At 40.2% G+C, this 18901-nt stretch overlaps 1 protein-coding gene across 6 annotated transcripts; it reads left to right on the forward strand.

Moving 5' to 3' along the window:
- Window positions 1-208: 208 nt before the first annotated feature.
- Window positions 209-18825, forward strand: LOC138967492 (BSD domain-containing protein 1-like). 6 transcript variants are annotated; one of them, XR_011455977.1, is made up of 10 exons: window positions 228-253; window positions 2477-2552; window positions 4195-4311; window positions 4803-4952; window positions 6172-6342; window positions 8043-8184; window positions 9071-10069; window positions 12332-12447; window positions 13864-16850; window positions 17437-18825. XR_011455977.1 is itself a non-coding variant. In XM_070340054.1 (9 exons), exons 1-9 carry the CDS (start codon window positions 243-245, stop codon window positions 13888-13890), a joined length of 1794 nt encoding a protein of 597 aa, XP_070196155.1. In that variant the 5' UTR covers window positions 209-242; the 3' UTR covers window positions 13891-18825. The 6 variants fall into 6 exon arrangements, 2 of the variants coding, with proteins under 2 accessions (XP_070196155.1, XP_070196153.1); XR_011455978.1 differs by having other exon boundaries at window positions 13864-16821; window positions 17426-18825; XR_011455979.1 differs by having other exon boundaries at window positions 13864-16821; window positions 17486-18825.
- Window positions 18826-18901: the final 76 nt, after the last annotated feature.

The raw sequence follows: 18901 nt of genomic DNA on the forward strand, positions 1-18901 counted from the left end.
TATTGTTGGGAGAATATTTTGCTACGTTATTTCCCTTTGTACATAATCTCTAACATTTCTGTCGGAGTAATAGACAATTCGTTCCTATTTCCGCAATATATATATTATTTGCTAACTCTGTTATTCCAATATCAGGTTTAAGATAAAGTGTAACTTAAAACATAATTCTTTCATCTGCTGGTACAATTATACATGTATTGTGTTCTTTGATTGCATTTTGGGTTGGAGATAAAGAAACAATCATGGCTGAAAGGTAAAGACTTTTCTTGAACAAAATCGTTGAGTGTTTTTTCGTGGCATACATTGTTTGTACAACACCGTAAATGATTTATGTGTTAGTATATCAACGTTTGAAATATGCTGTCGTGGAAGAATGGAATAGGTTGAGAGTATGGGCGCGTATGCCTCGTTTCTCGCGCAAACTAAATCGTTGTTTGTGTTGTGGACGAGCTATGAATAGTAACATACAACAGCTGTCCTCAAATTGCTTTGTTTGTTACATGGACAGCAACAAGTCATTTGACGTCAAAGTAGATCTATAGATTGATTACTGTACAAGTTAAAGCAGAAGTTCTTGTTTTGCTGTGAGTCTTACTCTTAGTCTTTGTGAAATCAATGTCATGAATGTCTTTGATTGAGTTTAAAATAATGTGAGAACATCCTACTCCTATAGTGTCCTGTAACAGTGTAAGGACCTGCGACAGTAGCAGATCATGTTTGTTGTCATGTTGGTACAGGTGTTACTGTTAGCATTACTCTATTTGCATGTGCGTTGGCGAACGCAAACATGCTTTATATCAATTATATCACTTAGTGGTACAATGAGATGAAGAGTCTAACTCTAAATTCTAATACTATAGTGTAACACCAGTGTCAATTTTAATACTGTAACGGCAGTGTCTTCGACAATGACTCTTTATTTATCGAGATAGGGGCGCCATGTGAGCTTGAAAATGATGTCTTCTTCTTCAGCGTTCCAGAATTTTCTGGTTACGTGTGAGCTTGTTTGGCCATTTGGGTTCCCCAAACTATACTCTGAGAGCATAGTCAGCTTCAATCCGCTTTCGTTGAGTAGGCATGCTGGGTATTTTCGTGTTTCCATAACTCACCGAACTCCGACATGGATTACACTTACAGGATCTTTTCCGTGCGCACTTGGTCTTGTGCTTGCGTGTACACACGAAGGGGGTTAAGTCACTTGAGCAGGTCTGCACATAAGTTGACCTGGGAGATCGGACAAATCTCCACTCTTATTCTTAACCCACCAGGCGGCAGCGACGGGGATTCGAACTCACGACCTCCCGATTAGGAGGCCGACGTCTTACCACCATGCCACTGCGCCTGTCGAAAATGATGTCAATTGAGCTTTTCTCATCTCTAGTCTGACCTTTTCATAATCTGATGAGTGTCATTTTCCAGCAATGTGTTCTTTGTACGTTTTAATTGACCAGACGAGTTAGTGAAAGAATCAGCATGCATTGCCGCAAAGAAGCTGAATATGAAAAGAAAAGGAAGCATGCAGAAGTATGTTTGAGTCTTGCAAGACTTAGTGAAAAAGTTATTATCCTCCCTTGGAAAAGAATTAAGCTGTGTGCTTAATTGTCGCCTGCTTTGAAGGTGGGGAGATTTTGAAGCTTTCAAGTCAAAACGCAAGTTGCATTGGACATGCTTGTTGTTATTATTCTTTCTTTAAAGAACCATAGATTTGTTGGTAAACATTCTTTTTAGCTGAGTCTTTTTAGGTAACGGTTGGAAACGTCTTTGAATACAAAATCGTAATGGAATTTGGATCGTTTGCTCCGGAACTGTAATGGCGATATTATATATGCCAAAACAAAACATTTTAGCACAACAACAAAAACAACGCTGGCTGGAAGTGTTACATTTTTCACTGGTTTCAAAGAACAACTTATAATTTGCATAACACCCAAGCTGAGACAGCCTTTACACAAAACAGGCTTTGGTAGCATAGGCTCAGTTTCAGAAAACAGCCCAGCAAGTGTGTTGCCCAATATGACGTAAGGAACAAAGACTGTCAGCAGTCCAACAAAACAAAGGGCTGCATCAAGTCATCTTTGTCATACACTTTAATCACCTGACTGGGGGACTGCATGTGAATCAGAAGGAGTAAATGGGATATTGATTGGAAATCATAACTGGTGAACAGAAAAAAAGAAGATTTAAAATCATAATGTAAAGGAGAGAAGACCACATTTGGTGGAACGCACTGCGTGTGTGCTGTAACTAACTTCAGAACAACTTAATCAACAAGCAACTTGTTCTGTCTGTTGTGATTATTGACAGAATTACAGCAAAATCAAAATTGGTTTTAACCAGATTTTATATGTGAGAAGATAGTGATATGTTTCAGTGGTGACTAAAACAACAAGTAACTTGTTCTGTCTGATGTGATTATTGACAGAATTATAGCAAAATCAACATTGGTGTTAACTAGATTTTATATCTGAGAAAACAGAGCGATGTGTTTCAGTGGTGACGGAGACATGGGCGACAGCTGGTGGGGAGGGTGGATACAGGCGGCCAAGGAAAAGGTAATGTCATAATGGTTACTTCGCCCTGAAAACAAAATTCAGCATTTATGATTTATGGTAACATTGAACATAATGACCGTTCATTTATATAATTAAAGACATTTGACCTGAAGGCGTGAAGCTGTTCACGGTTTTAAATTTGTTCTTTTCAGAACCTGTATGCTGAGGAAACAGAATAAAGTTGAAAAAAAAGAAATCTGTGCTCACCAATGCAACTTTACAAGGACAGCACACACACACAAAAACAAGCTTTTGTTTTCATTTGTTTGTTTGTGGTCACGAAGAGGCCTTCATAAGTGAACATTTGACTTTGTTTGTGTGTGTGTGTCACGAAGAGGCCTCCATATGTCAACATTTGACTTTGTTTGTGTGTGTGTGTCACGAAGAGGCCTCCATATGTCAACATTTGACTTTGTTTGTGTGTGTGTGTCACGAAGAGGCCTCCATATGTCAACATTTGACTTTGTGTGTGTGTGTGTGTCACGAAGAGGCCTCCATATGTCAACATTTGACTTTGTTTGTGTGTGTGTGTCACGAAGAGGCCTCCATATGTCAACATTTGACTTTGTTTGTGTGTGTGTGTCACGAAGAGGCCTCCATAGTATATGTCAACATTTGACATTGTTTGTGTGTGTGTCACGAAGAGGCCTCCATATGTCAACATTTGACTTTGTGTGTGTGTGTCACGAAGAGGCCTCCATATGTCAACATTTGACTTTGTTTGTGTGTGTGTGTCACAAAGAGGCCTCCATATGTCAACATTTGACTTTGTGTGTGTGTGTGTGTCACGAAGAGGCCTCCATATGTCAACATTTGACTTTGTGTGTGTGTGTGTGTCACGAAGAGGCCTCCATATGTGAACATTTGACTTACTTTGTGTGTGTGTGTCACGAAGAGGCCTCCATATGTCAACATTTGACTTTGTGTGTGTGTGTGTGTCACGAAGAGGCCTCCATATGTCAACATTTGACTTACTTTGTGTGTGTGTGTCACGAAGAGGCCTCCATATGTCAACATTTGACTTTGTGTGTGTGTGTGTGTCACGAAGAGGCCTCCATATGTCAACATTTGACTTTGTGTGTGTGTGTGTGTCACGAAGAGGCCTCCATATGTCAACATTTGACTTTGTTTGTGTGTGTGTGTCACGAAGAGGCCTCCATATGTCAACATTTGACTTTGTTTGTGTGTGTGTGTCACGAAGAGGCCTCCATATGTCAACATTTGACTTTGTTTGTGTGTGTGTGTCACGAAGAGGCCTCCATATGTCAACATTTGACTTTGTTTGTGTGTGTGTGTGCTGTCCTTGTATTGGTAATTGCAGATATCTTTTGTATTTTAAATTTTTTCATCTCACCCCTCAGACATTTTGTTGTTTAGAAACAGAATAAAAACAAGAAAATGGAGACTGTATGCGCAGACTGTAAATTTCAGACATCCTTAGATTGAACATCATCAGAGAGCTATCTTTGTTCATCTGTCATTTATACATTTTCATTTGACAAATGTAGGTTTTCTTCATAAAAATGGCTGTACATTTGAACCATTATCACTAATAGAAATGATATAGAAGTCTCAGCCACATCTATCATTGAAATAAAAATCCAACAACAAAAACAGTCAAAAACAAAATTGATGCTTGCAGAGTACAGCCGCACTGGAGATGGTGCGGAAGGACTTGGCGGAGTTCGGCTGCACCATGCAACAGGACACAGGCCATGCCATCGAAATCACAAGCAGTGCTCTCAAAGACTCTGTGAAGGTAAGTCTTCAGGTGATTGATTGCCAAAGCTCAAATTTCTTTTGTCTTTGAACTGATAGCATTTCATTGCCACTAGTAAGTATACTGAGCAACAAAAGAAACGTAAAATAATTCTGCAGTTTTTCATTTTAATTCTTCTTCTTCTTCTCGATCGCTCAGACAGGGACTCCGGAACTTCTGATGAAGTTTGCAGTACAGCGAAGACTCTGCAGGGTGCCGAAGATTTCATTTTAATTGAAAATATCTTGAACAATCTGAGAGTGAGATTATTCAAAACACAGAAGTTTTATGCAGTCACGCTTAACGAAGCTGTTCTGTGATTATTTTGATGTTGCGACTGTTTGAACACACGGGATAAGCAGGTTTTACGAGAAATACATGATATTGCGCTTGCAGCACGTTTGTCTGTATGGCTCAAGTCAGTGTGGGAGGCATAACAGCTTCAGTATTACATTGTAATCCTCATTCTTAATTATTTGTCCATTTTGTAGGCGGAGAATACTTCTACGGCCAAAGACACGTTCAGCAGGGGACTGAACACATTTCTGGAAGGAATTTCCAAAGCCCTGGTTGTCCCTCCTGATGACGAGGGACAGGTTCCCATTATTGCCCCTGGCTCAGACACTTACGACAGAACCAAGGTAAAACTCTGGAAAGTTATTATGACACATAGCACAGTGTAATTACTTATTGTTAGAAGATGGAGTCTGGCTGACAACACCTCCAGAAAATAAATGTGTCAGGATAAATTGTATGTAGTCGTTATATGAAAATAAATAGTTTAGAGCTAAATGTTTATTTTAAAATCCCAAACACAGCCATTACATGTTTGTGTACTGGCCATTATCAAGATTGTTCTGCGTAACTCTTACTTGCTCTTGTTACACGTGTCATATGCATTTAGAACGCTTGCGTGCCTTTGTTTCTGAGATCTGAATATAGCGCTCTGCCTTATTTGATTGAAAAATACAATTTGAGAATTTGGTCTAATAATTAATAATAATAATAATAATAATAAAACATTCTTTTATAGCGCTGTTCACCACCAAATGGCAGTCTCATGGCGCTTTACATTAGACATTAACATTCAACATTTTACATATAAAAAGTTTCCTCGTAAGAAATAACATACAAGCATTAAACAAATTCATAGACAACGGCCACTTATAGTTATATAAGATAATGTAGAATTTTTTTTTTTAATGAAAAATACATCAGATAAGTAATAGACACATAGTTACACATAAAAAAGTCTGACAATAAAACAGAACTTACATAAAAGCGTACAGATCTAAAAACAGAACGAAGATGTAACACAGACTGTAGGGCAACAAATTAAACAACTAACAACTGGCATACTGTATTATAATAATACATTAGGACTTTTAAACCCAATACACACTAAAACATCGAATTCAATTCATCATACAATACAGGCATTAATACTAATAGTTAACATTTTATAAACAACAACCAGATACATATGATTCTCTAGAAGGTTTAAAAACAACCAGTCAACAAGCAAACTTATCATTCAGCACATTCACTCACATGTCATATGCACGCATTACACCACAGCTTCAATGTCCTAATTACTTTGTTCAATTCAGTAAAACAGCAAGCAAGATCCGTCTGTAAAACAGCAAGCAAGATCCGTCTGTAAAACAGCAAGCAAGATCCGTCTGTAAAACAGCAAGCAAGATCCGTCTGTAAAACAGCAAGCAAGATCCGTCTGTAAAACAGCAAGCAAGATCCGTCTGTAAATCAGCAAGCAAGATCCGTCTGTAAAACAGCAAGCAAGATCCGTCTGTAAAACAGAACCATCACCTCCTGAGCAAAACGTATTTCGTTTTGTTACAGGCACGCATTCATGCAGTACAGGTGGACCCAGGAACGTATATTCATGAACCGAGTGGGTCACCAGAGACCTACGGCATGTGGTGTGAAGGCTTTGACCTTGACAGTAAGAAGGGTGAGATTTCCGAAATGCTTGTGTCCAAGGCTGAAGTGCGAGGACTCTATACAAAGCTGGTAAGTTTTGTTCACACGTGTGTTTCATGATGCGTTGGAATGTGTGTGGAAATGAAATTAAGCCACTGCAGCAAATTAGAGTATGAAAACGTAGAAGTGAATTGTATAATTTTCTGAAGAAAGGATAGAGGAAATTTTACAGACTACAGTTAACTGGTATGTGGTTTTCATCTATGATGACATTTCTGTGTCTACCTTAGCACTCAATACCACCTCAGTGCAAAACGTAATACCTCTTACTGTTGAACACTATGTCTCCTGCTTACACTTTTTGTTTCACCTATGGCACAACAGAGTATGCAACAATTTCCTTGGTTCTGAGTGTTTGCTTAGGTCAAGATTTACAAACACAACAAGGATTTTGTGAGAGAGAGAATGGGTTAAGATGGCACCAACTGTGTTTTATGTGAGAGAGAGAATGGGTTAAGATGGCACCAACTGTGTTTTATGTGAGAGAGAGAATGGGTTAAGATGGCACCAACTGTGTTTTATGTGAGAGAGAATGGGTTAAGATGGCACCAACTGTGTTTTATGTGAGAGAGAATGGGTTAAGATGGCACCAACTGTGTTTTATGTGAGAGAGAGAATGGGTTAAGATGGCACCAACTGTGTTTTATGTGAGAGAGAGAATGGGTTAAGATGGCACCAACTGTGTTTTATGTGAGAGAGAGAATGGGTTAAGATAGCACCAACTGTGTTTTATGTGAGAGAGAGAGAATAGGTTAAGATGGCACCAACTGTGTTTTATGTGAGAGAGAATGGGTTAAGATGGCACCAACTGTGTTTTATGTGAGAGAGAGAATGGGTTAAGATGGCACCAACTGTGTTTTATGTGAGAGAGAGAATGGGTTAAGATAGCACCAACTGTGTTTTATGTGAGAGAGAGAATGGGTTAAGATGGCACCAACTGTGTTTTATGTGAGAGAGAGAATGGGTTAAGATGGCACCAACTGTGTTTTATGTGAGAGAGAGAATGGGTTAAGATAGCACCAACTGTGTTTTATGTGAGAGAGAGAATGGGTTAAGATGGCACCAACTGTGTTTTATGTGAGAGAGAGAGAATGGGTTAAGATGACACCAACTGTGTTTTATGTGAGAGAGAGAATGGGTTAAGATGGCACCAACTGTGTTTTATGTGAGAGAGAGAATGGGTTAAGATGGCACCAACTGTGTTTTATGTGAGAGAGAGAATGGGTTAAGATAGCACCAACTGTGTTTTATGTGAGAGAGAGAATGGGTTAAGATGGCACCAACTGTGTTTTATGTGAGAGAGAGAATGGGTTAAGATGGCACCAACTGTGTTTTATGTGAGAGAGAGAATGGGTTAAGATAGCACCAAATGTGTTTTATGTGAGAGAGAGAATGGGTTAAGATGACACCAACTGTGTTTTATGTGAGAGAGAGAATGGGTTAAGATGGCACCAACTGTGTTTTATGTGAGAGAGAGAATGGGTTAAGATGGCACCAACTGTGTTTTATGTGTGGTGTCAAAATCCACAAAAAGATGGACTGCTAACGTTCCAAAATTCTTAATAAAAAACCAAGAATGTTAGGTAATTGGAACGTTTATTATTGACAAAACAAATTAACAAATATTGTAATGTTTTGTTTTGTCAATAATAAACGTTCCAATTATCTAACATTCTTGTTTTTTGATTCCGTGTGGTGTAATCTAGATTCCATTTTAAATCTTGTCACAGGTTCCGTCGCGAGTGTCCCATGTGGACTTCTGGCGGCGCTATTTCTACAGACTTCATCAACTGGACGTGGATCAGGCTCGCAAGGAAGCACTCATGAGGCGAGCGGAAAGGTCAAGGACAGATGACTCTCTCAGCTGGGATGGTAAGATCAGTGGAAAGAGTAATCAGCCGATGGTGAAAATCTTTGCGTTTTATCAACAGGTTTCATATCGGTGTTTTATTTCACTGTGTGAAATGAACGATGAAGTGCTGTGCATTTCTACCCCTCACGTTTACATTGTGTTTGTCATTTGAGCGTTGATGCGTTAAGCTGCCGTTATGCGCCATAGATGGTCCAGCTCATCCGACTTTCAGCGTGTTTTTATATCGGAGTGGTCCTTCTCCGAGACTGGTGGCTTTACAGGGCTGTCGAGTCCAGTCTACCCGGCTATTTGGCCATAGCTGGCTGGTTTGTTTATCTGAGGTGACCTTCCCCAGGGCTAGAGCTTATAATGCAGCTTTTTATCGCATGGTGCTCCTGTCATTGGACACCTGGGGTATTTCTTGAGAGTAACAGTGCCACCTGTTACCCTGCCCCATCCTGCTGGAAGCACCGCCATTTGGTCCGTGACTGCTTATTCGTCCTGGCAAGCCTGGCTTATCTCGCAGCTAACCTCCATATCTGAAGGCCACCCCACTATCCGCCACTTGTGGACGCGCCTGGTTGGGGGTGGTCGCCCCTACTTTTCCAGGACATTGTGTTTAAGATTTGTTGTTTTTGCTGTTGGGTTTGTCCTGAATACTAATCAGTTTATTGTGTTTGTTTATTTTTGCAAAGAATGCTATCTGGAACCAGTGAGACAGGCTCATTGTGACAACAAGTGTTATGATTTTATTTTCTTGAACTGTTCTATTCTGAAATACTGTCACTTGAGGCAAGTTCAGTGCTGTGTGTGTGTGTATGTTGTGTGCACGAACGTGCGTACATTTGTGTGTATGCTGAATCAAGTGTATGATGGCTTTAGTTTACATTGTGTGTCATTTTGCAGACGACTGGAGCGGAGACGAGATGGCAGAAGACAGTGGCAGCGACTGGGAGAAGCTCCCTCGACCTAACCAGAAGCGACAGACGGCAGATTCCCTCACTCCTTCTCGCTCCCCCTCCCCACCTCCACGCGCCCCCACCACTCCCCAAGTGTCTGACCCAAACAAAGACTCAGAAAATGCTGCAAAGCTAAGTGCTGAAGCATCAGCGGCCCAGCCGGATTCAGGTGCCCAAGGAGGATTCCATGAGATCAGCTTGGAAGTAAAGAAACAATCTCAGGAGAGTGAAATTCCACCATCAACGGAGAAAGCGATTCCGCCAGCAGAACCAGAGGCCAGCTCAGTTGTTACCGGTATAGTCCAGCCGTTGCTGGCAGGGTTGATGTCCCCGGTGGAAGAAACGTGTGGCGGTCCTCTTCAGCAACAGCAGAGTGGGGTCGAGTCCTTCAAGGATTACTTGAAGTTGTCTGGTGACGAGCTAGGAGCTGATGTATCAGACACTCAACTGGGGCAAGAACAACCAACATCCCTAGAACTTTCACCTGAGGAAAACACAGCCCCAGAGGCTGTTCAAAGCCCAGTGGACGTCAAAACACCGCAGCCAGCCGTTCTTGATACCCAGGTCTCTGGCACACCAGAGACCACATCTCCCAACGTCTCATTGCCGGAGGTCATCTCACCGACTCCAGAAACCGCTCAGCTTCCAGCCGGAGCGCCAGCTGATCAGGAACCACAGCTAGCACCGGCTCCAAGCCTGGTGCCTGAGACGGCGTTGTCAGTGGCGGTGTCCGAGGAGGGGTCTACGCTGAAAACGACCGAGAAGGGGGCTTCGAGCCTGGTGCCTGAGACGGTGCCCACAGCAGCAGAGGTATCGGCGGTGCAGCAGGCGTTGTCCGTGGCAGTGTCGGAGGAGGGGTCTACTCTGAAGACGACGGAGAAGGGCGACCTAGTGGTGGTGGGGTCTGACCACGGCAGTCCGTTGTCCAACACCAGTGGGTCGAAGGGTGAGTCAGAGGGGTATTGTCCAGCTGTAAAAGTGGTTCTTTTGGCCTCTATATCACTAGAATGATGCAGAATAAGTCAAATGATCATACCATAATGTTGAAAGGTTTCTTAACAGATAGACTGCTAACGTTCCCAAATCCAGAATCCAAAATCCAACGTTCCAAATTCAGAATAAAACAAGTCGCGTAAGGCGAAAATACAACATTTAGTCAAGCTGTCGAACTCACAGAATGAAACGGAACGCAATGCAATTTTTCAGCAAGACCGTATACTCGTAGCATTGTCAGTCCACCGCTCATGGCAAAGGCAGTGAAATTGACAAGAAGAGCGGGTTAGTAGTTGCGCTGAGAAGGATAGCACGCTTTTCTGTATCTCTCTTCGTTTTAACTTTCTGAGCGTGTTTTTAATCCAAACATATCATATCTATATGTTTTTGGAATCAGGAACTGACAAGGAATAAGATGAAAGTGTTTTTAAATTGATTTAAAAAATTTAATTTTGATCATAATTAAATTTAAATTTACTACTGGACCGATCTTTATGAAATTTGACATGAGAGTTCCTGGGAATGATATCCCCGGACGACTTTTTAATTTTTTCGATAAATACCTTTGATGACGTCATATCCGGCTTTTTGTAAAAGTTGAGGCGGCACTGTCACACCCTCATTTTTCAATCAAATTGATTGAAATTTTGGCCAAGCAATCTTCGACGAAGGCCGGACTTTGGTATTGCATTTCAGCTTGGTGGCTTAAAAACTAACGAATGAGTTTGGTCATTAAAAATCGGAAACTTGTAATTAAAATTATTTTTTTATTAAACGATCCAAAAATAATTTCATCTTATTCTTCGTCATTTTCTGATTCCTTCTTCTCTTCTTCTTCTTGTCGATCACTATTTTCTGATTCCAAAAACATATACATATGTTATATTTGGATTACAAACAAGCTCTGAAAATTAAAAATATGAAAATAATGATTAAAATTAATGTTTCGAAATCGATTTAAAAACAATTTCATCTTATTCCTTGTCGGTCCCTTATTCCAAAAACATATAGATATATGTTTGGATTAAAAACAAACTCAGTAAGCTAAAAAGAATAGACATACAGAAAAGCGTGTTATCCTGCTAAGTGCGACCACTACCGCACTATTCTGCATGGCTTGTCGATTTCACTGCCTTTGCCACGAGCGGTGGACTGACGAAACTACGAGTATGTGGTCTTGGTGAAAAAAGCAGTGCGTTCAGTTTCATTCTGTGAGTTTGACAGCTTGACTAAATGTTGTTATTTTGCATTACGCGACTTGTTATTTTTTAGTTTAGTCATTTGAATTTTATGGCTTTCTTTTGTAATTGTAAGTAACAGTTTACGCTGAGCATTTTTAATTCATTGTAAGTTTAATAATGGAAAGGGGAGATGAGAGAGGGTATACAAGGAAGTGTGTGTGTGTGTGTGTGTATATGTGTGTGTGTGTGTGTGTGTGTGTGTGTGTGTGTGTGTGTGTGTGCGGACGAGCCTGCGTGTTTGTGAGTGTGTAAATGGGGGTGTCTGTATCCATGAGTGATTGCAAAGAATGTTATGGATCTTTTTAGTGGAATTTTAAACTGTTGGTGATTGAGATGTTATTTATGTTTTAAACCGCCTGACACTGCGAGGCAATTTTCCTTGTTTTTTTATAAGGACATTAAAATCTTTGAGTCTTGAGTCTTGAATCTTGAGGTGAAACAGAGATTTTGAATTCTGTACCAGACAAGTGTTCATTCTGAATCATGATTTCCTCTAGTTTCAAAGCATGTTACACAAACTCAAGCTAAACAAAATCTAATCGAAGTATTTCAACGTCGTCATGGAATTTTGACTTAGACAGCTTTTCAGCAGAAGGCCAAAAATGATTATTTTTATCATGAAATAGTGTTCATATTTGTACCTAGTACGGATAGAAAGATAAAAGAATGTTCAATCACGTATCGTCCATCGTATTTTAGAGAGTACATGTACTTCTCATGGAGAAGTATTTACTTAGTTTAAACTTTAAAGCACAAAAATATCAAAATCACCAAGAATCAAGATTACGCACACAATTCCAGGACGACGAAGGTTTGAAAAAACTTGTTTCAGAAAATCAGATATGATTCCAGTTTCGTGTATGACACACACTTGCATGATTTTTCATCCACACAGATATTATAGGTACGATAGGTTTAGTGTGTAAGGATGATGTTATGCTTGCAGGCTGACTATTGTGTGTGTCTAACAACAGGTGTGTCCGACGTGGATGATGACTGGGAGCAGGATCTGGACCTAGAGTTGACGGAAGAAGAGATGAAGGCAGCAGAGGAGCTGGCCAAAAAAATGGGAGAAAATATCAATCTGGAGGTGAATTGTGGTTTTGTTTTCCCCGTGGTATTCTGAAGCATCTTTTTCAGCAGAAAAGTCATGTTTTAAAACGAGAAAGAAATTCAAAAACGAATAGACTGCCAACGTTAACGTTTCAACATTCTTTTCAGTGTTTTAAGTGTTCGTCTGTATGTTCACTTAAAAGACTGCCAACGTTAACGTTTCAACATTCTTTTCAGTGTTTTAAGTGTTCGTCTGTATGTTCACTTAAAAGACTGCAGGGTCGAAGATCAGGGACCGTAACATTTTGTTTGGTCACAATTAAACGTTCCTATACCATTACCATACCTTTCTTGTGTTTTGAGTCTTAATGGAGAAAGACCAAACAAGTGGATAGTTTCTGTTGTTCAAACTTTCAGTTATAGGACGAATAGGATGAAAGTTGTTGTTCATTTCAGTGCTTGCTTTCCTCTCATGTGGCAGGAGACTGATTCCGAATAACTCTCATTTACTGTTGCTGACTGTATTCAGAACACTTACTTCCCTTTGTATAAGATCTTGTCGTTGGCGCTCTGCCTCATTTGCTTAGGCCAACAACAAAAAATAGTCTGTTTACGGTAACATAGGCAAAAAAAATAGGGTCGGTAGGTCAGGATATTTTTTTTTCTTCCTAAAAAACATATTTTTAAGTTATTTTGCCAAAAAACAAGACTTTTTAAAAAAAATGTTCTCCCCCAAATGCCAAAAAAAAGTCTAGGGTCGCGCGAAAAAATAGGGTCGGTCGGGATACCGTAAACAGACTATTTTTTTTTGGCCTTATGGTTTTCAGTTGCTTTATTTTTATGCAATTTCTAGGCAAGAGACATTGTGTACGTTCACAATATGCAGGGACCACAGGAGCTTGTATCCAACCGCCGGTCGATCATTATTTACTCCTGCATGCTTATTATTTACTGCTGCATGCTTACCCTTACTACTACTACTATTCACTAGTAAATAGTAGTAGTAAGGAGACTCTAGGGAATAAGGAGTAAATAATGATTGCCCGGCGATTGGATACAAGCTCCTGTGCCAGGGACATAACATTTATCCAAGAACAGATACTCCAGTAACAGATAATCCAGGAATTCCCTCACAGAGAAACTCAAAGGAAAATAATAAAACTACAAATCTTTTGCTTTATTGTATTTATTTTTGGGCGATTTATTTGAACTTTGGGGTCCTGATTTGGCCTATTATGGTCCGCTGGACCCAAAAAGCAACAGCTAACTAACTAACTAACTAATTTGAACTTTACTTTTTTTCATAAAACTGCAGGGGTTCATTGTTTATCTTAACGTGTTGAATTCTTTTGTAGTCGGCCAGTGTCTGATAGAACTCAACACAGAACAGTTATAATGTATTCATGTTAATGCCTTTGTTTGTGGTGTACATTTTTTGTTTCTTTTTTTCCAGGATGATGACTGGGAAAACTGGGAATAAGTGATACCACACTGTACATAGGAAATCCATTCGATGGCTGTGGTCCACTCACTTTGCGTACTCTATGCCGGGGTCTACTCATGTCTTTTTTTTAGCAAGTTATGTTAATATGTGTCTGCCATATTATAATTATATGAACTGTGGACTTATATTGTGATCATTACAGACCTGTCAACCCCTTCCAAGGCCAACCTGTACTAATATGATTAAAAACTGTAATCGGGGCAACAATCCCATACACACTCCCAAAAAATGAGCACACGCAAACCTGAGTTCACACGCAAGACTCGCACGACATAAAAAAGAAGAAAGAACAGCTGGTAAATACTCAACATTTATTTTGTATTCATAAAACACATCTGATTTAGCATTAATAAATACATACAACTACTGTAAAACGCACCCACACAACTACTACTGTCCACTGACCAGGAAAAATCCCAGTCCAGTCTCACCTGATCACTTTTAAGCTTAAATGTATAACACAGTCACACCCACACAACTACTTTGTACTACTGTTCACCAGGAAAAATCACAGTCCAGTCTCTCCAGATCACTTTAAGCTTAAATGTATAACACAGTCACACCCACACAACTACTTTGTACTACTGTTCACCAGGAAAAATCACAGTCCAGTCTCACTAGATCACTTCAAGCATGACACTTGTTGTTGGTAGCAGTACTCTGTGGCAGTAGCTGACTTTGCCGTGGCAAAAGCAGATTGACTGTGGTAATGGTTTCATGGCATTGGCTTGCGTCACATCTTCCGTTGGAAGGCGGCTGTCTCGTTTCTGGAAATGTTGGTTCACAGGCTTGAACTGTTTCGAACGAATCAATGATTGTTTGTGTACCGCCGTTTCAAAATGCTGCTTCAAGTCGTAGTGACCAGAAGCAGCAACTTTCACTTTGATATGCAAGCCACATGGCACGCACAAACTGTACTCCTTTCCCTTGTCCGATGATCGCACGACACCAAAGTACGTTTTCTCCCACTCCGATATGTGCTGACCATGTCCGGCTTTCTTTCTTTTCTTCGCTGGCCTCTCCATCTTCAGTTGTAGCACGAAAAATGACGCGAATCGTTGTCTGTCGCTCAAGTAAGTTGTGAAAACAAAGACCAAATCTCGCGACACGGAAGTAGCGGATTGGGCCACAGCGCCCTCTATGATACCTTCTGCGCATGCGCACAAGCTCAGCTACAGTCTTTTTCTGTTAGTTGTTGTCGTCTGCTAAACAGAAACGAATCTGATGATCGGTTTCGAATCTTTGTTCGGGTTTTGAATTTTCCCGTACAATTCCCGTACAATTTGGTTTACCCGTACAGCTAGGCGTTGTACGCCGTACACACCAACATTTACAAAATACGGGAAAACCGTACAGGTTGACAGGTCTGTCATTAGATTGTTTGAGTATAGTTCTTATGAAACGAAAGCTAAATTTGATTCTGCACAACGCATGTTACATGGAAAGATGATTTTATCATGCATGTAACCCTTTAACCCTTGACTTCTTTCCTACTTCTCGTTTTGTTTGTTTTTTTGTTTTGAATTTATTTTCGGTTCTGTGATCAAAGGTTGGTTTTATAAATAAAACTTTCAGTTATTATTCATGTTGTTGCCCATTCTGTTTGCTGCTGAGAATGTACCAACTGGGGAGAAAAACAAAACAACTGTAGTTGAAGCTAATTTCCGAAAGTGTCAATCACGCAGTGATTAGGTTCCTGTGGTTATTTTGGCCTGTGTTTGCAACAAATATTCTCTGGTATGGCCAAGCCTTAAAGATACCTTGCTTTTTGTGTGGACCTGATTGTAATGTAAATCAGAGGTAGGTCCAGGCTTCTTACCTGAGATTCTTCTTCACACGTTCATGGACTGCAACCCCCACATACACGCGAGTTCTGCATGAGTGGGGTTTTACGTGTATTACCGGTTTTCCCTGCCATTTAGGCAGCCATACTCTGCTTTTAAGGGCAGCGTGCTGGATGATTTCGTGTTTCTGTTTAACCCACCAACATCTGACATGGATTACAGGATCTGTACAGGTCTTGTGCTTGTGTGGACATACGAAGTGGATGAGGCACTAACAGGTCTGCACATAAGTTGACCTGGGAGATCGGAAAAATCTCCACTCTTAACCCACCAGGTGCAGCTGGGATTCTTCTTCTTCTTCTGCGTTCTTGGGCCGAAACTCCCACGTACACTCGTGTTTTTGCACGAGTGGAATTTTACGTGTATGACCGTTTTTACCCCGCCATTTAGGCAGCCATACGCCGCTTTCGGAGGAAGCATGCTGGGTATTTTTGTGTTTCTATAACGCACCGAACTCTGACATGGATTACAGGATCTTTTCCGTGCGCACTTGGTATTGTGCTTGCGTGTACACACGAAGGGGGATAAGACACTAGCAGGTCTGCACATAAGTTGACCTGGGAGATCAGAAAAATCTCCACTCTTAACCCACCAGGCGGCCGCGACCGGGATTCGAACCCTCGACCTTCCGATTAAGAGGCCGACGTCTTACCACCCCGCCACAGCGCCCGTCGCAGCTGGGATTCAAACCCTGAGCCTTCCACAACGTCTTAGCCACTATAGGCCACTGCACCCGTCGTAATCACAGATAAGAGCGTCCTTCCACTTGGACGTATGACAAACATTTTAGGCCAGGCTGATTTGTGTGCAGAGTGGGAATTGCTTGCTGAATTCATTATATAAGTGACACCTACGTCTATCTGCGAAATTAATTCTGAAAAAATAAAATCCTGTTCTGCGCAGGAATTAAGCAGCCAGGCTGTTGTGTTTTGGGTGTCTTCAAGTTGATGCCCTTATTCCGTGTAAAAGCAGGCAGGCTGTTGTGTTTTGGGTGTGTCTTCAAGTTGATGCCCTTATTCAGTGTAAAAGCAGGCAGGCTGTTGTGTTTTGGGTGTGTCTTCAAGTTGATGCCCTTATTCAGTGTAAAAGCAGGCAGGCTGTTGTGTTTTGGTTTAAACAAAACTTTATTCAATTTTAATCATGACAAGAACAATGCATGGATGATTACATACTCAAGCATATAATGCTTATTTTAAGCAATCATAGTAATTACAAAACAAAGGTTAGCATGATGGCGGAATAAGTACATTAGCTCATTTCAGGAAACGAAAAACAAAACAAAAGACAAAACAGATACACAAACAAGCAGAAAATGGGAAGGGGTTGGTGATACAGGAGGTGGGGAAAGGGCAGCTAGCTAGTAGCTAGCTTAATTAAGGGAAAAAGAAGAAGAAGAAGAAGACTTGGAGCGCCAATATTTGAGGGGATTTTTTCAATTGTAATAAGTGCACATAAGACACTCGCACAAAGTTAATGCGTATTGTGATCAGAGGAAAAGTCACTACATTGCGCATAAATCGAGACAAAATTGATAAGTCGGAAAACAACAAAAGAACATGAGAGGGGTTATGGGGAAAAATTTGTCAGGCAGCATGTCGCATGACAGTGTCTAATAAATGTAAGCTGTTGTGTGTTGGGTGTGTCTTCAAGTTGATGCCCTTATTCAGTGTAAAAGCAGCCAGGCGGTTGTGTTTTGGGTGTGTCTTCAAGTTGATGCCCTTATTCAGTGTAAAAGCCTGAACAGATCCCAAGTAATCTGAGTTTGCAGAATGCTTACAGAAAAAGAAAGCTACCTTTAAATGGATACATTTGAGTGTGGGTCACTGACTGTTGCTGCCATGTAGTAATAAAAGTGGTATGGATGTCCATGCTCCGTTTGTGAAATTCATGTTTCATTTTATAGTAACAATACCACTGGAATTTTTGTAAACTTTTTTTTGTAGACCTGTTTTTTTTGTAGACCTTTTTTTTGTAAACATAATTTGTGAGGTATTAATATTCAAAGGGAAAAAAAGGCAGTTTTAACGTTTATGCTGTGCATCATCTTCCTTGCTATCATCAGAGGTTTGTTTCAGAATGGTTTCTGTGGTCCCATAAATGTAGCTCATATTTTTTCTCTCTTGTTTGCATTGAGGACTGGGTGAATGAAACGGATACTTTCTTTTATTGTCTCTGACAGGTAGCTGGGTTTATGCGAGGTTATTTTGGGATAGTTTTTAATGACTTTGTTTTTAACCTGTGATTGTGTTGAAAATGTGTGTACAATCTGTATTTATCCAGATATTGAATTATGTAAGATTTGTTTGTGTCTGCTGGGCACTGGCTTTTGGTACAAGTGGAGAGGGATTAAAACTCTACAGAAAAATGGTATATCATACCTTTATATGAAAGTAAACTTGACATTTTGGTTGAATGGGAAACTTTTTGTGGCAAGTTTTGAAATGCCTTTTTCACTTTTTTTATATTTTTTTAGATTGTGTTTGTTAACTGCAAAGTGAGAAGTTTGCAATGTGCATCAGTTCTGCTAATATTCAATGCCAAAATTAGGCGAAAACTCAATCATGCCTATCATGAGCATGAAAAGTTTCATTCCTAATATAGTTAAAATGGAAGCACATGTACTCCCCCCAAAAAATGATCCCGAGGATTTCCCAACTGAATTTTAATTTTTTTGATGATTAGAAAGAACATCTTCATTCATGCTTCCAACCAGAGGTTTTTATCTAATATGACTACATGAAATTGAAAAGTTGAGGAGAATAATAGGCTTGGCTTAATATGCCATGTATCTGTGATATACGCTTGTGGGGGTGTTCTTGACAGAAGTGATGACAAAGGTTGGGGAGGGAAGGGCTGGGAGGGGTTGACATGGGGGTTAAACAGGAGAGAATGTTGCACATTTTTTTTAAGGTGTTGGCAAATTAAATGCTTTTGTAGTATATCAAATAGACATGTTCTTTTGTAGTATATCAAATAGACATGTTCTTTTGTAGTATATCAAATGGACATGTTCTTTTGTAAATATTTGAGGTCAAGTAAAAATGAAAATGAAAAATATTGAAAAATATACATTGTTCTGAGTGATGTGTGAAATATTGACTGTGTTGGCTTGAAGCCACCCTCTGCCTCCCATAAACCATCTG

Source organism: Littorina saxatilis, linkage group LG5 (assembly GCF_037325665.1).
Source record: "Littorina saxatilis isolate snail1 linkage group LG5, US_GU_Lsax_2.0, whole genome shotgun sequence".
Classification (NCBI taxonomy): Eukaryota; Metazoa; Mollusca; class Gastropoda; order Littorinimorpha; family Littorinidae; genus Littorina; species Littorina saxatilis.